Below are 17869 nucleotides of genomic sequence, written 5' to 3'. Positions count from 1 at the left end.
ACCCCATTTACTTTCTTACTTTCCAAGGAGTAAGTGACCTACTTATTCCTACCAAAACTAACCACCTCACACTTTGCTATATTGAATTTAATTTGCCATTGATCTGGCCGCTCTGCAAGCCTGGTTATGGTTTCCTGGATTTTGGTGCCGTCCTCCACATTGTTAGTTACAACCCTCACCCCCATTTCCAACCTTCAATATCAGTTCTCCTTTTGCTGGGAACCTGAGCCAGATCTGTGTGTTTCAACACATTTTACATTTCGTCAGAGTCTCTGCACGAGGCCACTGTAGTTAGGCAGATGACCACGGCATTTTGAGGAGAGCTACCAAATTCCAGATAGTGGAGTAACCAAAGTATTTTTTTTTTTTTTTTTAAAAAGATCTTTAAGCTAGCTGTTTGAAATTCACAGCTCTGTATCACAATTGGAACAAGGAAAACAATTTTTTTCATAAAGTGAACAGAAAGTACCAAATCATGCCCGTTACGAGGTGCATTAAAAAACAAGCAACTTGATCAGTAAACAATGATGTTGGGCACAAAATGTACAGGGCTGGACAATATTATTACCCACACCACCAGTGCTATACTGGGGATGCCTCAGAGAAAATTTTTGAAGAACTTTACAATTAAGTCAGAAAAGGCTGAAAATACTCAGCAGGTCAGGCAGCATCTGTGAATCATAGAATGGTTACAGCATGGAAGAAGGCTATTTGCCCCATCGAGCCCATGCCGGCTCTCTGCAAGAGCACCTCAGCTAGTCCCACTCTCCCGCCCTTATCCCGTAGCCCTGCAAATGTTTTTCTTTCAGGTACTTATCGAACTCCCTTTTGAAAGCCGTGATTGAATCTGCCTCCACCACCCTTTCAGGCAGTGCATTCCAGATCCTAACCACTTGCTGAGTAGGGTTGCAAAGGGGTGGAAAGTTTCCGGTAAATTTCCGGAAATTTTCCACAGGAAGTTTAGCTTGGGAATTTTGCCCAAAAAAGCACATGCTAGCATAATATTGTTTTTTTTGTATTTCTTTCTTTTTTTTTTCCACAGGTCCTCTCTTAAAATTACTAACAGAGATGGAATCTTAATTATTAAGGAATTTCTTAATCAATATATGTTTATCTTCTTACTTGGCTTGTTTTAATAATTACAAGTTTTGTGTGTGACTGTGAACAAATGTGTCCTGATTGGTTGGATGAGTGGATGAGCGATTAGCTCCCTCTATTTGTAATATTTGCATATCGAATTGTGATTGGCCTGCAGGCATCTGTAAGACTGCTATAGTTTTTTTTAAGATCCAGGTTAGGGGTCCTGAGGGAAGTCATTTTGTTTTCTGCTGATGTTGTGATGATGCAGTAAGTAAATCAGACTTTATACCAAATAAACCAGTTACTTGTTGAACTCTGTTGTCCTTCAATTTAAAATATACAAAATAATACACTATTGGTGATGTAGCATCGTGTGTGTACAGGTCATGCTTCCATCACATGGAGCATCAGCAAAAATGTACTCACCCTGTTGCAATCGTGCTGATCGACCGCAGTTCGACACAGAGATGAATGCCCTTTATTTCTCTGCATAGAACAATGCCACGTTTACCGTCGGATGTGTGGAAGGATTTTACCCCAGGCATTAAAGATGGAAAGACTGTGTACATGTGCAAACACTGTAGAAAGCCATATGTAAAGAATGCCACAAAGATGCAGCAGCATTTATCCAAATGCAACAACTTCACTCAAAGCTCACAGCAGTCAGCCCAGAGTTCCTCTGCTTCCATTCAAGAAGATGATGGTTCTCATTCAGCATCAGGCTCCTTATCATCAGCAACTCCTGGCCCACTTGGAAGGTTCTTTGATACAATGGATAACCATAGCCAGAAGAATGCAGATGAGTGCCTTGCTCAAGCTGTATATGCAACAGGCTCACCCCTCATGCTCACAGCCAATGTGTACTGGAAGAGATTTTTCAATGTTATTCGCCCTGCATACTGTCCTCCCACCAGACATGCTTTGTCTACTTATTTGCTGGAGGCTGAGTATAACAGAGTCCAAGGAAAGCTCAAAGACACGAAGGACAACAGACACACAGGCACATACATTGCTGATGAGCTGCAAGCGGTCATCAACGATCTTGGATCACAAAAGGTCTTTGCAGTAGTTACTGACAATGCTGCGAATATGAAGGCTGCTTGGGCTCAAGTGGAGGAGGCCTACCCTCATATTACGTCTATTGGGTGTGCAGCTCATGGGCTTAACCTGCTCCTCAAGGACATCATGGGTTTGAGAACCATGGAAGCACTGTACAAGAGAGCCAAGCAAGTTGTTAAGTATGTCAGGGGAAAACAGGTAGTTGCAGCAACCTACAACTCCAAGCAAATGACAAAGAACAAGAACACCACACTGAAGCTGCCCAACAACACTAGATGGGGTGGTGTTGTCATAATGTACAACAGCCTTCTGGAGGGTAAGGAGTCGCTGCAAGAAATGGCAATATCCCAGTCTGGGGATATGGAAACCACCATCAAGAAAATACTGCTGGATGATGTGTTTTGGGAGAGAGTGGTTAGCAGCCTTAAACTACTCTCACCAGTAGCATCTGCAATTGCTCAGATTGAAGGAGATGACGCTGTCTTGTCAGATGTTCTCAGGCTTTTTACTGATTTAAAAGAACAAATCAGCATTGCCCTACCCACATCCCTGCTGCTCAAAGCAGAGGAGAAGGCAATTGTTCAATTCATGCAGACGCGTCAAGAATTTTGTGTCAAGCCGATTCATGCTGCAGCATACATGCTGGACCCAAAGCATGTTGGGAGACCAATACTTTCTGGAGAACAGATCAACAGCGCTTACAGTGTGATTTCTACCCTCTCACACCATCTCAATCTGGATGTGGGCAAAGTTCTGGGAAGTCTGGCAAAGTTCTCTACCAAGCAAGGTCTTTGGAATGGGGATGGGATATGGGAATCATGCAAGCATATCAGTGCACATACCTGGTGGAAGGGACTTTGTGCATCTGAGGCCCTGTCACCTATTGCATCGGTGATACTCCAAATCCCACCTTCATCAGCGGCCTCTGAACGAAACTGGTCACTTTTTGGGAATACGCATACAAAGGTGCGCAACAGGCTGACTAACAAGAGAGTGGAGAAACTGGTGGCTATCCGGGCGAACCTACAACTTATTGAGCCAGATACAGAAGTGTCCACCACACAGCTAGACACTGACACAGAGGAGGAAATGGACACGTCAGAGTCAGAGAATCAGGAGGAGCAATGAGGAGCAGAAGACTCAGAAGTAGAAGACTCAAAAGGGACAAAATAAGGACAAATTACAGGCTAAATAAGCTGACGTTCTTTTTATTTTATTTTAGATGGGTCTTTTTTGTGGGGGTTCAATAAAGTTCAAAATTATAACCTAAATAAAGTTTTGAAAGCCTGTTTTTATTTGTATGGAACAGTATGTCTATTTTGATGACAAAGATAATATAAGGGTCAGAGACAAAAACCATCAGTGTGCAAAAAAACTCAAAATTCCCATAAATTCCCAAAATTCCTGAAAATTCCCATGGAAAGTTTCCTCTTTTAAAAATTCCCAGAATTTTGCAACCCTATTGCTGAGTAAAAAGGTTTTTCCTCATGTCGCCTTTGGTTCTTTTGCCAAACACCTTAAATCTGTGTCCTCTGGTTCTCGACCCTTCTACCAATGGGAACAGTTTCCCTCTATCTACTCTGTCCAGACCCTCATGATTTTGAACACCTCTATCAAATCTCCTCTGCTCTAAGGAGAACACCAGCTTCTCTAGTTTATCCACGTAACTGAAGTCCCTCATACCTGGAACCATTCTCGTAAATCTTTTTTGCACCCTCTCCAAGGTCGTCACATCCTTCCTAAAGTGCGGTGCCCAGAATTGGACACAATACTCCCAGTTGTGGTCGAACCAGTGTTTTATGCAGGTCCAGCATAATTTCCACGCTTTTGTACTCTATACCTCTACTCATGAAGCCCAGGATCCCATATGCTTTTTTAACTGCTTTCTCAACCTGCCCTGCCACCTTCAACGATTTGTGCACACATACCCCTAGGTCTCTCTGTTCGTGCACCCCCTTTAATTTACATTTCCTCTCCTCATTCTTTCTATCAAAATGTATCACTTTGCATTTTTCTGCATTAAATTTCATCTGCCACGTGTCCGCCCATTCCACCAGCCTGTCTATGTCCTCTTGAAGTCTATCACTATCCTCCTCACTGTTCACTATACTTCCAAGTTTTGTGTCATCTGCAAATTTTGAAATTGTGCCCTGTACACCCACATCCTAGTCATTAATATATATCAAGAAAAGCAGTGGTCCTAGAACTGGCCCCTGGGGAACACCACTGTATCCCTTCCTCCAGTCCGAAAAAAACAACCATTCACCACTACTCTCTGTTTCCTGTCACTTAGCCAATTTCGTGTCGATGCTGCCACTGTCCCTTTTATTCCATGGGCTTCAACTTTGCTGGCAAGCCTATTATGTGGCACTTTGTCGAACGCATTTTGGAAATCCATGTACACCACGTCAACCGCATTGCCCTCATCAACCCTCTCTGTTACCTCATCAAAAAACCCGATCAAGTTGGTTAAGCACGATTTGCCATTAACAAATCCGCGCTGGCTTTCCTTAATTAATCCACACTTGTCCAAGTGACTGTTAATTTTGTTCCTGATTATAGTTTCTAAAAGCTTCCCCACTACCGAGGTTACACTGACCAGCCTATAGTTGCCGGGCTTACCTTTACACTCTTTTTTGAACAAGGGTGTAACATTTCCAATTCTCCAGTCCTCTGGCACAACCCCTGTTTCTAAGGAGGATAGGAAGATTATGGCCAGTACCTCCGCGATTTCTTCCTTCACTTCCCTGTGTCCTAGAATGCATCCCATCCCGTCCTGGTGACTTATCTACTTCAAGTACAGCCAGCCTTTCTAGTACCTCGACTTTATCAATTCTTATCCCATCCATTATCTCCTCTACCTCCTCCTTTACTATGTCTACTGCAGCATTCTCTTCCTTGGTGAAGACAAATGCAAAGTTCTCATTTAGTACCTCAGCCATACCCACTGCCTCCATGCGTAGGTCTCCTTTTTGGTCCCTAATCGGCCCTACCCCCACCCCCGACCACTCCTTACTACCCATTTACTATTTATATGCCTCTAGAAGACTTTTGGATTACCTTTTATGTTAGCTGCCATTCTATTCTCATACCTTATTTTCTTTTTCAATTCTCCTCTGAACTTTCTATATTTAGCCTGATTCTCAGATGTATTCTCAACCTGACATACTCACTCATTCTGCTTCATCTTACTCTCTATCCCTTTTGTCATCCAGAGAGCTCTGACTTTAGTTGCCCTATCTTTCCCCCTAGTGGGAATGTACCTCGACTGTACCCGAACTATTTCCTCTTTAAAGGCAGCCCATTGTTCCACGACAGTTTTGCCTGCCAATCTTTGATTCCAATTTACCCGGGCCAGATCCGTTCTCATTCCACTGAAAGGGAGAAACAGAATTAATGGATGGACCTGAAACATTAACTCGGTTTCGCTCTCCACAGGTGCTGCCTGACCTGCCAGGTGTTTCCAGCTTTTTCTGTTTTTATTACAGATTGCCAGCAGCCACAGTATTTTGCTTTTGTGTTACAATTGAGCCACGTTGGTTGACGTAATACAATAGCAGTATTGTTTGCAATGACCTGTACCACTGCTGGAGATTCAGCCTGTGCTTCACAGTCATAGTTTAGCGCACTGGGAAGAACAGAAAGAAAACAAAAATTGCTTTCCTTTATTCACAAGTAAGGAAAGTCCGGCAGTATTTCAGTTCTCACCGATAGAAGACAAAATAGCTTGAGGTGGCTACATGAAGGCACTTTAGAACTGGTAATAGATTAAAAGAGAATATGTTAAACAGGCCATCAGAGGATATTCATTTACCAATAGCTCCTTGCCCATGTTTAACCATCTATTTAATTCTAATGCTCAGTTTTAAATCAAAAAATTGTGCCAGCAGGAACCTTGCCCCTCAGTACACATAAAGGCCCAGTGCATTCAAGGCAGGAATCCAATGGGATAGGCAGGGAGGAATCTAAATCACATCAAACCACAAGCTGATGCAGTATATCTCGGCTTTCTGGTTTTTGGATGTTATTCCGCCCCACCCCCCCCCACCGATTTCAGGTCAAAAAAAATTGGATAAAATCAACTGAGCAAATAGGTGTTTCTCAAGGAGAAAATCTCAGTGTAATCAGCTAAACAATTTTGGAAGAAACAAATATACTTCAGATAAATGCTACCAACTATCTTCACAAAACATAATGCTAAAAGGAGTTAATGTACATCATTAGTTGCATCCTCAAACTCTCCCTGTGGGGGGAGATCAAAACTGTAAGTATAATAATATGGTCACTGATGGATCCAATAGGGAATTCAGGAGAAACATCTTCACCCAGAGAGTGGTTAGAACGTGGAACTTGCTACCACAAGGAGTATTGAGGCGAGTAAGGGAACGGTAGCCTAGTGGTTATGTCACTGGGCTATTAATCCAGAGGTCTGGACTAATGATCCAGAGACGTGAGTTCAAATCCCACCATGGCAGCTGGGGAATTTAAATTCAGTTAATTAAATAAATCTGGAATAAAAAGCTAGTATCAGTAATGGTGACCATGAAACTACCGGATTGTCGTAAAAACCCATCTGGTTCACTAATGTCCTTTAGGGAAGGAAATCTGCCATCCTTACCCGTCCTGTATGTGACTCCAGACCCAGAGTGGATGACTCTTAACTGCCCCTCTGAAATGGCCTAGCAAGTCACTCAGTTGTAACTAACCGCTACGAAACACAAGAAGATGAATGAAACCGGACGGACCACCTGGCATCGACCTCGGCACCAGCTTCAGACACGGCAATGGCACACCCAGTCCAGTCGACCCTGCAAAGTCCTCCTCACCAACCTCTGGGGATTTGTGCCAAAATTGGGAGAGCTGTCTCCCTCACAGAATCATATCTTTCAGCCAATGTCCCAAACTCCCTGGCTATGTCCTGTCCCACCAGCAGGGCAGACCCACCGGGGGAGGCGGCACAGTGGTATACAGCCGGGAAGGAGCGGCCCTGGGAGTCCTCAACATTGACTCCAGACCCCACGAAGTCTCATGGCTTCAGGTCAAGCATGGGCAAGGAAACCTCCTGCTGTTTACCACCTACCGCCCTTCCTCAGCTGATGAATCAGTACTCCTCCATGTTGAACTCCACTTGGAAGAAGCACTGAGAGTAGCAAGGGCACAGAATGTACTGTGGGTGGGGGACTTCAATGTATTCACCAAGAGTGGCTCGGTAGCACCACTACTGACTGAGTTGGTCGAGTCCTGAAGGACATAACTGCCAGTCTGGGCCTGCGACAGGTGGTGAGAGAACCAACACGAGGAAAAAACCTACTTGACCTCGTCCTCACCAATCTACCTGTCGCAGATGCATCTGTCCATGACAATATTGGTAGCAGTGACTGCCGCACAGTCATTGTGGAGACTAAGTCCCGTCTTCACACTGTGGACACCCCCAATCATGTTGTGTGGCACTACCACTGTGCTAAATGGGATAGATTCAGAACAGATCTAGCAGTTCAAAACTGGGCATCCATGAGCTGCTATGGGCCATCAGCAGAATTGTATTCCACCACAATCTGTAACCTCATGGCCCGGCATATCCCTCACTCTACCATTACCATCAAGCCAGGGGACGAACCCTGGTTCAATAAGGAGTGTAGAAGAGCATGCCAGGAGCAGCACCAGGCGTACCTAAAAATGAGGTGCCAACCTGGGGAAGCTGCAACACAGGACTACATGCATGCTAAAAAGCAGAAGCAGCATGCTATAGACAGGGCTAATCAATCCCACAATCAACAGATCAGATCAAAGCTCTGCAGTCCTGCCACATCCAGTCGTGAATGGTGGTGGACCATTAAACAACTAATGGGAGGAGGAATATCCCCATCCTCAATGATGGTGGAGTCCAGCACGTTAGTGCAAAAGTCAAGGCTGAAGCCTTTGCAACCATCTTCAGCCAGATGTGCCGAGTGGATGATCCATATCAGCCTACTCCTGAGGTCCCCACCATCACAGAAGCCAGTCTTCAACCAATTCGATTCACTCCACGTGATATCAAGAAATGGTTGAGCGCACTAGATACAGAAAAGGCTATGGGCCCCGACAACATCCCAGCTATCATGCTGAAGACTTGTGCTCCAGAACTAGCCGCGGCTCTAGCCAAGTTGTTCCAATACAGCTACAACACTGGCATCTATCCGACAATGTGGAAAACTGCCCAGGTATGTCCTGTCCACAAAAAGCAGGACAAATCCAACCCAGCCAATTACCGCCCCATCAGTCTACTCTCAATCATCAGCAAAGTGATGGAAAGTGTCATCGACAGTGCTATCAAGCAATACTTACTCAACAAAAACCTGCTCACTGATGCCCAGTTTGGGTTCCGCCAAGACCACTCGGCTCCCGACCTCATTACAACCTTGGTCCAAACATGGACAAAGGAGCTGAATTACAGAGGTCAGGTAAGAGTGACTGCCCTTGACATCAAGGCAGCATTTGACAGAGTGTGGCATCAAGGAGCCCTAGTAAAACTGAAGTTAATGGGAATCGGGGGGGGGAAACACTCCACTGGCTGGAGTCATACCTAGCACAAAGGAAGATGGTTGAGGTGGTTGAAGGTCAATCATCACAGCCCCAGGACATCGCTGCAGGAGTTCCTCAAGCCAGTGTCCTAGGCCCAACCATCTTCAGCTGCTTCATCAATGACTTTCCCTCCAACATAAGGTCAGAAATGGGGATGTTCGCTGATGACTGCACAGTGTTCAGCGCCATTCACAACTCCTCAGATAACGAAGCAGTCCATGCCCACATGCAACAAGACCTGGACGACGTTCAACCTTGGGCTGATAAGTGGCAGGTAACATTCATGCCACAGAAGTACCAGGCAATGGCTATCTCCAACAAGCGAGAGTCTAACCACCTCCCTTTAACATTCAACAGCATTACCATCACCGAATCCCCCACCATCAACATCCTGGGGGGGGTCACCATTGACCAGAAACTTAACTGGACCAGCCACATAAATACTGTGGCAACAAGAGCAGATCAGAGGCTAGGTATTCTGCAGCGAGTGTCTCACCTCCCAACTACCCAAAGCCTTTCCAACATCTACAAAGCACAAGTAAGGAGTGTGATGAAATACTCTCCACTTGTCTGGATGAGTGCAGCTCCAATAACACTCAAGAAGCTCGACACCATCCAGGACAAAGCAGCCCGTTTGATTGGCACCCCATCCACCATCTTAAACATTCACTCCCACCACCACCGGCGTACCATGGCTGCAGTGTGCATCATCTACAAGATGCACTGCAGCAACTCACCAAGGCTTCTTTGGCAGCACCTCCCAAACCTGCGACCTCTTCCACCTAAAAGGACAAGGACAGCAGGCGCATGGGAACACCACCACCTCCAAGTCACACACCATCCTGACTTGGAAATATATCGCCGATCCTTCATCGTCGCTGGGTCAAAATCCTGGAACTCCCTCCCTAACAGCACTGTGGGAGCACCTTCACCACACGGACTGTAGCGGTTCACTACCATCTTCTCAAGGGCAATTAGGGATGGGCAATAAATGCTGGCCTTGCCAGCGACGCCCACATCCCATTAAAAAAAACAAATTTAAAAAAAGATGCATTTAAGCTAGCTAAATACAGGAGGGAAAAAGGAATAACAGGTTATGTCGATAGGGTTAGATGAAGAGGGATGGGAGGAGGCTCGTGTGGAGCACAATCACCGACATGGACCAATTGAGCCGAATAGTCTTTTTCTGTGCTGTACATTCTATGCAATCCTTCGCCCATAAAACCTCATTCTGTACCTGACGCAGGTGACATGCAGGGTGCACTGCTCCCTGCGCCAAACGGGGAGAGCGACTGTGTGCATAGCACCAGAACTGCACTATGCTGATGTTTACATTATGATTTTATCAAGCTTAAGTCTAAAATCGAAAGGCTTGGACAGGTGTTCGCTCACTGAAATCCTGAAGTTAGATTACGGAACTCAAATTCAAAGAGGAGGCATGTGTGCCAGCAAATCTGCTTTGCAAATTCTCTTACTGCTGCAGTACGACTGCTCGCCCAAGGTTAGACACGTGATCAATGTGTGTGTGTTGTGGAACACAGGATTTGTAATGCAAACCTTACCGTGCTATCAGTTTAAAAGTTTTTCCACTCCATTGTTAAACAAGGTAACAGCTCAACATATGAAGCATTTTGTTTAAGTTGTTTATATATTTTGCTTGCTACTAGAGGGGAAATATAGAAGATGCGGTATGCGTTACTGTAGGAGCGGTTTCTGCTGATCAGAAGCTCTTCGTTGACAAGTATTTATTGCTGACTCATTAAACCACTCGATAGACTCAGAGTTTTGAATCATTCTCAGTGGGGTCGTGTACTGTGAATATACAGCACTTATTTTTAGCAACCACCTGACAAACAGCTGCTGTTCTGAAAAAGACCAGGTCTTTAATTGCACAAGTATCTATAGGCATTTGGGCCTGTACTATTGTGCCTATGTATACTGCAACAGTGTGACGATGGGCCAGGTGGCAGGGGCAGAAGGAACAGGAATTAATACTTGGCGTTCAATCTTTTTCTTAGCCGCCTGCAAAAAAAGCATTGCTCACCTTTAGATACAGCAGTTGCTGGTCAGAATGATGGTGTATGTTTATCTATTTCCCACTTGTCCACCATTTTAGCAAGTCTGCTTTTGGAGTAAGTGATGCTTTATCTCTTTGTGTATGCAGTTAAATCACTTTCTTTAATAGATTGTGTGTGCAATTCCTAAACTAGTGCCCTCCACTTCAATTCTGAAGTAGGATGCTTGTGCGTTAGTGACTTATTTTAATGCCTCCTGCAGACAAAAAGAACTAATGCTTGCTGCTTGGAGACATGCCCTTCTGCAGTGCAAGGTGGTCAAGATTTGCTTAAAGGTTAGGTCTGATTGCCCTAGTTGGATTAACAAGCTATCAATTACACATGAAAGAAGAACGAGAATTTAAATAAGATTATCTTGAAAATAATTTGACAGTCTCCGACTCCCAGGTGATCCGCAGGGGTCTGAACTGAGGCCTCAGCGATACACCGTATACATATTAATGATTTGGATAAAGGTATAGAGAGTTGTGTATCCAAATTTGCAGATGACATTAAGTTAAGAGGCACAGTAAGTCGTGTGGATGGGAACAGGAAGATACAAAGGGTCATAGACAGACTAAGTGAGTGGGCAGAACTATGGTCAATGGACTTCAGTGTGGGGAAGTGTAAGGCCATCGATTCTGGACCCGAGAAAGACATCTCTTAATGCTGAGAGACTAGGAGCCGTGCAGGAGCAAAGGAATGTACACAACTCACTGAAAGCTAGTGCACAAGTGTAAAAGTAATCGAAAAGGCAAATGGAATGTTGGTGATCGAATTCAGGACTTTAAAATGATTAAGGGATTCGACAGGGCAGATGCACAAGAGAAACGGTTTCCTCTGGTGGGGAAATCCAGAACAAGGGGGCACAATCTTAAAATTAGAGCCAGGCCATTTAGGAGTCAATTCAGGAAGCACTTTTTCACCAAAAGGGCAGTGGAAATCTGGATCACTCTTCCCCCAAAAGGCTGTGGATGCTGGGACAGTTGAAAGCGACGGAGTATCAAGGGATATGGAACAAAGGCGGATAAATTAAATTGAAGTACAGATCAGCCATTATGCAACTGAATGCCGAACAGGGTCAAGGGGCTGAATGGGCGACTCCAGTTCCTATGTTTCCTGGAGTGGTAGGTGATGTCTTGAAAATATCCATTAAGAGTAGAGTTTGCAACAACAGATAGGTTCAGCACAGACCACCACAGATTGCCTGCATTTCTTTTTGATTTGTAGACCTCCCATGGAGTTGCTCACTGAGTTAGCGAATTTGCTGTTTTATAATAATAAGGGGTATTTATACCACATAGGACAGAATATTCGGGCCACTGATTTACAGTGGTCGAATAAGTCAAATTCCATTTTATTAAATGGAACTGAGAATTTTAGTGGTGCTCTAGGGATTGAATTTGACAACTCTGGTCCATTATTCAGTGAAAACTGCAAATGAGTGAACTATATTTTATATATATTCCTACACCTTTCAATTTTACCCTCTTAAATTTTTAAAGCTGAGACTACACACCAAGGTAGTTGTAAGATGCATGAGTTGGAGGCAGACATTTGGAATTTAGCAGAACAAGGGAGGGGAATGGGTTGAGCTGTACTTGAGAGCAATCCTGTATTTTGGTAGCACTGGGGAATAGTTAGGGAGAACTGGGGTAGGGGTCCTGAAGTTTGACAGCACTGCACGGGGCCTGCTGGGCTTTGGCAGCATGGAGGTCCTTTGATCTGACCTCAATGGGGAGGGAGGGAAACCTAAGGTTTAGCAGGAATGTAGAAGGTGTAGAAGTGCATTAGCATAGATATATATATCCACACATATTAGTATAAAATAAGCACACATACTCTGTTATATTAAAATGGAGTCTGGAACGTTCAGCAGGCCAAAATGGCTTCACACAGTACAAAATAAGGGGAAACAGGCAGGCCCATATTAGGAAGCGGTTTAAGGAAGAGGATGTGACTCCTTTGTAGCTTGCAGGCTAGACAGTTCCATAAACAAGATAAGCTTAGCAGAACAAATTAATGATAACCGAAGGACATGTACTGTAAACATTCATATGAATGTCCAGAACCAAAGTGAGAGACAAACCGTCTCCATTGTATAAAATTAATTAACTTTATCTAAAGGTATTCCTGCATCATGACTTTTGATTATCTATTGGCTAACCTTATCTTAAGACACCGAGGCTCTGCTGACCCTTTAGTCATCTTCTTGTTGACCTTAAACATTCCTTACTCATCTCTTTTTAATGTTATTAATTGTGTCTCTCAATACTATACCATGTGATAAAAGGTTTTGATCTTTGTGTATAAAAAGAGGTGTTTTTGTCCATGTATTCGGAGAACTCACGATAGCCATTGCCTACGTGAGGCTCCCCTTGCTAGCAAGAAGTTAAATAAAGTCTGCCTTTGACGATCACTTTGTTTCACAGAGTCTTATTGAACAGTCGAAACTTCGACAAAGGCAAACCAGAGGGTTGGCGCCACTGGGGGTGGACTTTCCCACTCTGCCTTTCCCAATTTTTGTGCTTAAGTCCCACGCCAGAGACTTGAGCACAAAAATCTAGGCTGACACTCCAGTGCAGTGTTGAGGGAAAGCTGCACTGTCAGAGGTGCATCTTTTGGATGACACGTTAAACCGAGGCCCTGACTGCTCTCTCAGGTGGACGCAAAAGATCCCATGGCACTGTTTCGAAATGAGCAGGGGAGTTCTCCCCAGTGTCCTGGCCAATATTTATCCCTCAATCAACATCACCAAAAAAAATTATCTGGTCATTATGCTGTTTATGGGAGCTTGCTGTGCACAAATTGGCTGCCCCGTTTCCTACATTACAACAGTGTCTGCACTTCAAAAAGTACTTCATTGGCTGTAAAGCACTTTGGGATGTCCGGTGGTCATGAAAGGCACTAGAGAAATGCAAGTCTTTCTTTTTTTTCCGCTAAATTGGCAATTTCACCGATCCTAACACTGAGTAGAGGCTCTAAACATAGGAAGACTAGCAGCAGACCATCTGGTTACCCTCTCCACTGTGCAAGAATCATTGGCCAAGGAAAGTATAAAGAAGAAGAAAAAACTTGCCTTTATATAATGCTTTTCATGATCTCGGGGCGTCCTAAAGTGATTCAACAAATTACATTTGAAGTGCAATCACTTTTGTAGGGTAGGGAAATACAGCAGGATATATATTGCACAGAAAAGCCTCATAAACAGCAATGAAATAAATGACCAGGTAATCTTGGTGGTGTTGGTTGAGGGATCAATGTTGGCCAGCACTCGGAAAACTCCCCTTGCTCTTCTTCGAATAGTGTCATTGGGCCTTTTATATCAGGTGGATCAGTTTAATGCCTTATCCAAAAGACGACACCTACTGCACTGATGTGTCAGCCTAGATTATGTCCGGGGTAGAGCTTGAACCCAAAGCCTCCTGACTCAGGAGAAAGTGTTGCACTGAGCCAAAAACACAAGGGACATTCATCAATATTAGCCACACTATCGATACAATTATTGCTACCATGGCAGTGCAAATATTACCCAGTACTGGCAGTGATTATAATAGAGTTTCAATAGCATTTCAGGCTGCCTATACTTTATGTGTCTTGCCCACTCAATCCATAAGCTCAGCAATCCTTTTACCTTTGATTTCTGTAACAGTTCCTCCTTGGTGATCTCTCCTATTGAACCCAGATGAAGGCAGATATCAGCTGCAGTAGACATCTTCCCAAGCTCTGAGACACTGTAATAAAAGTTGCAGCTATTAAGATCAAAACATTACACAGATTTATAGGCTGCCCCATCATTGCTGATAGATACTAGGCACAGAAATTAATTAATCTGACCTCAACTGCAGCCAGTTCGGTAAATATAGTACTTATTACCACATGGATGCTGCTGCATGGGGCAAGAGAGGGGTTCAGAATATGAAGAACATCTTGGCCAGTTGACTGGTCTGCTAACTCTCAAACAAAATGTCCAGTTAGATCTCTGTTAAAAAGACTATCCATATTTCATGTCGCATACAGTTTGTTCGACACCAAATCCACATTCTGATGCCTTTCAAAACCAAAGTTTGTGCACCATAATGATACCGTAGTTTGATTGTAAATATACAGAAAATATTTCCACATGTATGGCCTACATTTCGTTGTACTGCACTTGTGCACTAACAATGACAATAAAAGTTGATTTGATTTGAACCTTGTAAAATATTACACAGCCCCAGTAATCCTACATACCAAACATGAAAACAAACTGAAACAGGCTGCCAATCTCAGGACACTTGTCGGGCAGTATCTCGCTTTAGATTACTCAATCACTAGTAATGGGAATGATAGGATGTTAGATGGTCATGGTTTTCTCCCCCTCCCCTGAAACTTTTGACTCCCTGTTGGAATTACAGTTCCTTATGTGCTAATCATTGTCCAGGTGGCCATTATTTATGTGTAAATCTTGACATTGAGCACTGGCAGATTACTTAACCACGGTGGCATTGCAACCAAGTCAAATCTGGTCACCACTCAATGTCCATATACATGCACTTCCAGCAGGGAGTCATTGGATAGTGATCAGAGCAGAATTCCTGGCTGATTTTTGCTCTCTCTATTCCAAGGCACAGAGAGACCAGTTACACATCCCAAACTGCAGCTCAGAATAAAGTCAACTTGTTCAGTATAGACCTGGGATTGAACCAGAGATCTCCATGGGGCTCATCTGCTCACTGGATCAACTCACAACTGTTGGGAGACAGATCTCAGGCAGCTATTAAACCAGTGTTACTGTAACTTCCAATCTACCAGTTGTGGACAGCTTGTAATATGGAAAGATCCACTTTCACAAACTTGTTACTTGTCCTTTGCATTAGATCAGGGATGAATCGTGATTTTTAAGACCAAGAGCAGTGAACGTGGATGTACAATGTCACTCTAGTGCTTCGAAGGTTCAGTCCCCTTGCTGATCTCAGGTCACCTTGTTGTGGGGAGGGTGGGGCAATGAACAGGCTGATGATGACCAGACAGTGCTTCTTAGAAACAATTATATCCTATGTAATCCAATTCTCTTCCACCCAAAAGAAAACCAAAATCTGAGCCCTGGCTGGGCTGTCACTGGGCTCACTGAGAGGGGAGGGGGAGGTGCGGTGGTTCTATCTATGCAATCCTCAGAGGAAGCAAGGACACTGGTTGCGTGAGACAGCAACAATTCACCCAGTCAATAGGCATCTTGGAAACCAACCCCATGACTCTTCATTCTCAATGGCTTCTCCACATCCCAACCTCACTGTGGCTGCCGGGCAGAAAACTGAATTCAGTGGGTGTGGGTGGGCGTTTTATTTTTAATATATGTGTTCTGTTTTTTGACAAAAATGTCACAGCAGAGCATTGAAATCGGACTGAGGATGCAGTGTCCGAGGCTGAACCACACTGTTCGTAACCTTGGCCTCATATTTGACCCCAGAAATGAGCTTCCGACCACATATTCACAGCGCAACCAAGACCGCCTATTTCCACCTTGGTAACATCGCCCGTCTGCGCCCCTTGCCTCAGCTCATCCGCTGCTGAAACCCTCATCCATGCCTTTGTTACCTCTAGACTGGACTATTCCAACACACCCCTGGCCGGCCTCCCACGTTCTACCCTCCGTAAACTTGAGCTCATCCAAAACTCGGCCACCCGCGTCCTAACTCGCACCGAGTCCCGTTCGCCCATCGCCCCCTGTGCTCGCCGACCTACAGTGGCTGCCGGTTGAACAATGCCTCGATTTCAAAAATTCTCATCCTCCTTGTCAAATCCCTCCGTTGCCCCCCCCGAAAGAGATCTGTCCTCCTCTAATTCTGCCCTCTTAAGCATCCCTGATTATAAATCGCTCAACCATCAGCGGCCGTGCCTTCAGCCGCCTGGGCCCCAAGCTCTGGAATTCCCTCCCTAAACCTCTCCGCCTCTCACTCTCCTCCTTTAAGACGCTCCTTAAAACCTGCCTCTCTGACCAAGCTTTTGCTCACCTGTCCCTAATTGCTCCTCATGTGGCTGGGTGGCAAAAAAAAAATTTTGTTGGTCTTTTTAAATACTCCTGTCCAGCGCCTTGGGACGTTTTACTACGTTTGAAAGGGCGTTATATAAAGACAAGTAGTTGTTGTTGTTGTGTGGGGTGGACACAGGAGCGGCCGACAAACCCTCAGCCCAGCAGCTGACAGACCCAGCCACCAACAAAAAGAGGCGATTTACAGCGGGTTTCAGACAAAAGAAAACAAAAAAGACCGGCCATCATTTTTTTAATGCAAATTAAAGACGCCAACAATGTACCTGGCCCGCCGCCGCCTTCGCCTCCCTCTCCTTTTTCTATTTTCTTTCAACCGAGCGCTCGTCGCAGCTCCGCCATCTTGAGTGGTGTGGACGCCGCGCGCTGCCTTCTGGGAGTTGTAGTTCCCCCCGCGCCCGGCGCGGTTACCCGGATGCCGGCCGGGACTACAACTGTCGCAGTGGGCGGGGTCGGCGCAACGCCTTCTGGGAGCTGTAGTTCCACCCTCTCTCTTCCTCCCATCACTACAGTGGCAGCCCCAACATTAGCTGCAGGAACCAGAACATTAGGTGGTGGACGGGGTAAACCATTTAGGACAGAGATGAGGAGGAATTACTTCACCCAGAGAGTAGTGAACCTGTGGAATTCTCTACCACAGAAGGCAGTGGAGGCCAATTCATTAAATATATTCAAGAAGGAGTTGGATATATTTCTTAATGTTAAAGGGATCAAGGGATATGGGGAGAAAGCAGGGACAGGGTACTGAATTTGGATGATCAGCTATGATCTCACTGAATGGCGGAGCAGGCTCGAGGGGCCGAATGGCCTACTCCTGCTCCTATCTTCTATGTTTCTATGGTGTGGAGATGCCGGTGTTGGACTGGGGTGGACAAATGTAAGAAGTCACACAACACCAGTGCTCCGAAAGCTTGTGATTTCAAATAAAGCTGTTGGACTATAACCTGGTGTTGTGTGACTTCTTACATCTATGTTTCTATGAAGAGACTGGGACTCCTGCCTCATAGGGAATGATGGCGTGTGACTTTGTACAAAGAGCTGAAAAGCTCTGTAAATGTCATTAACTGTAAATAAAATGCTAAAATTA

The 17869-nt window shown here is 44.8% G+C and overlaps 1 protein-coding gene across 8 annotated transcripts in view; it reads right to left on the bottom strand.

The window, feature by feature from the left end:
• usp20 (ubiquitin specific peptidase 20) overlaps positions 1-17174 on the bottom strand; it is an 86801-nt gene extending 69627 nt beyond the window's left edge. For 5 of the 8 annotated variants that reach the window (XR_015073326.1, XR_015073328.1, XR_015073327.1 and 2 more), the window contains exons 1-2: positions 17049-17173; positions 14389-14488 (exon numbers count right to left, since the gene is read on the bottom strand). Coding sequence is in view for 3 of the 8 variants with exons in the window: in XM_085965369.1 (XP_085821495.1) it covers positions 14389-14469 (81 nt within the window). In the remaining 5 variants the exon portion in view is untranslated. The other 3 variants (XR_015073330.1, XM_085965371.1, XM_085965370.1) reach the window with 2 other exon arrangements.
• Positions 17175-17869: the final 695 nt, after the last annotated feature.

This window comes from Somniosus microcephalus, chromosome 23, assembly GCF_052327205.1.
Source record: "Somniosus microcephalus isolate GS21.2 chromosome 23, FLI_Smic_1.0, whole genome shotgun sequence".
NCBI classification, from domain to species: domain Eukaryota; kingdom Metazoa; phylum Chordata; class Chondrichthyes; order Squaliformes; family Somniosidae; genus Somniosus; species Somniosus microcephalus.
Note: the sequence above shows the minus strand (reverse complement) of the source record. Positions and strands in the feature narration are given on the sequence as shown.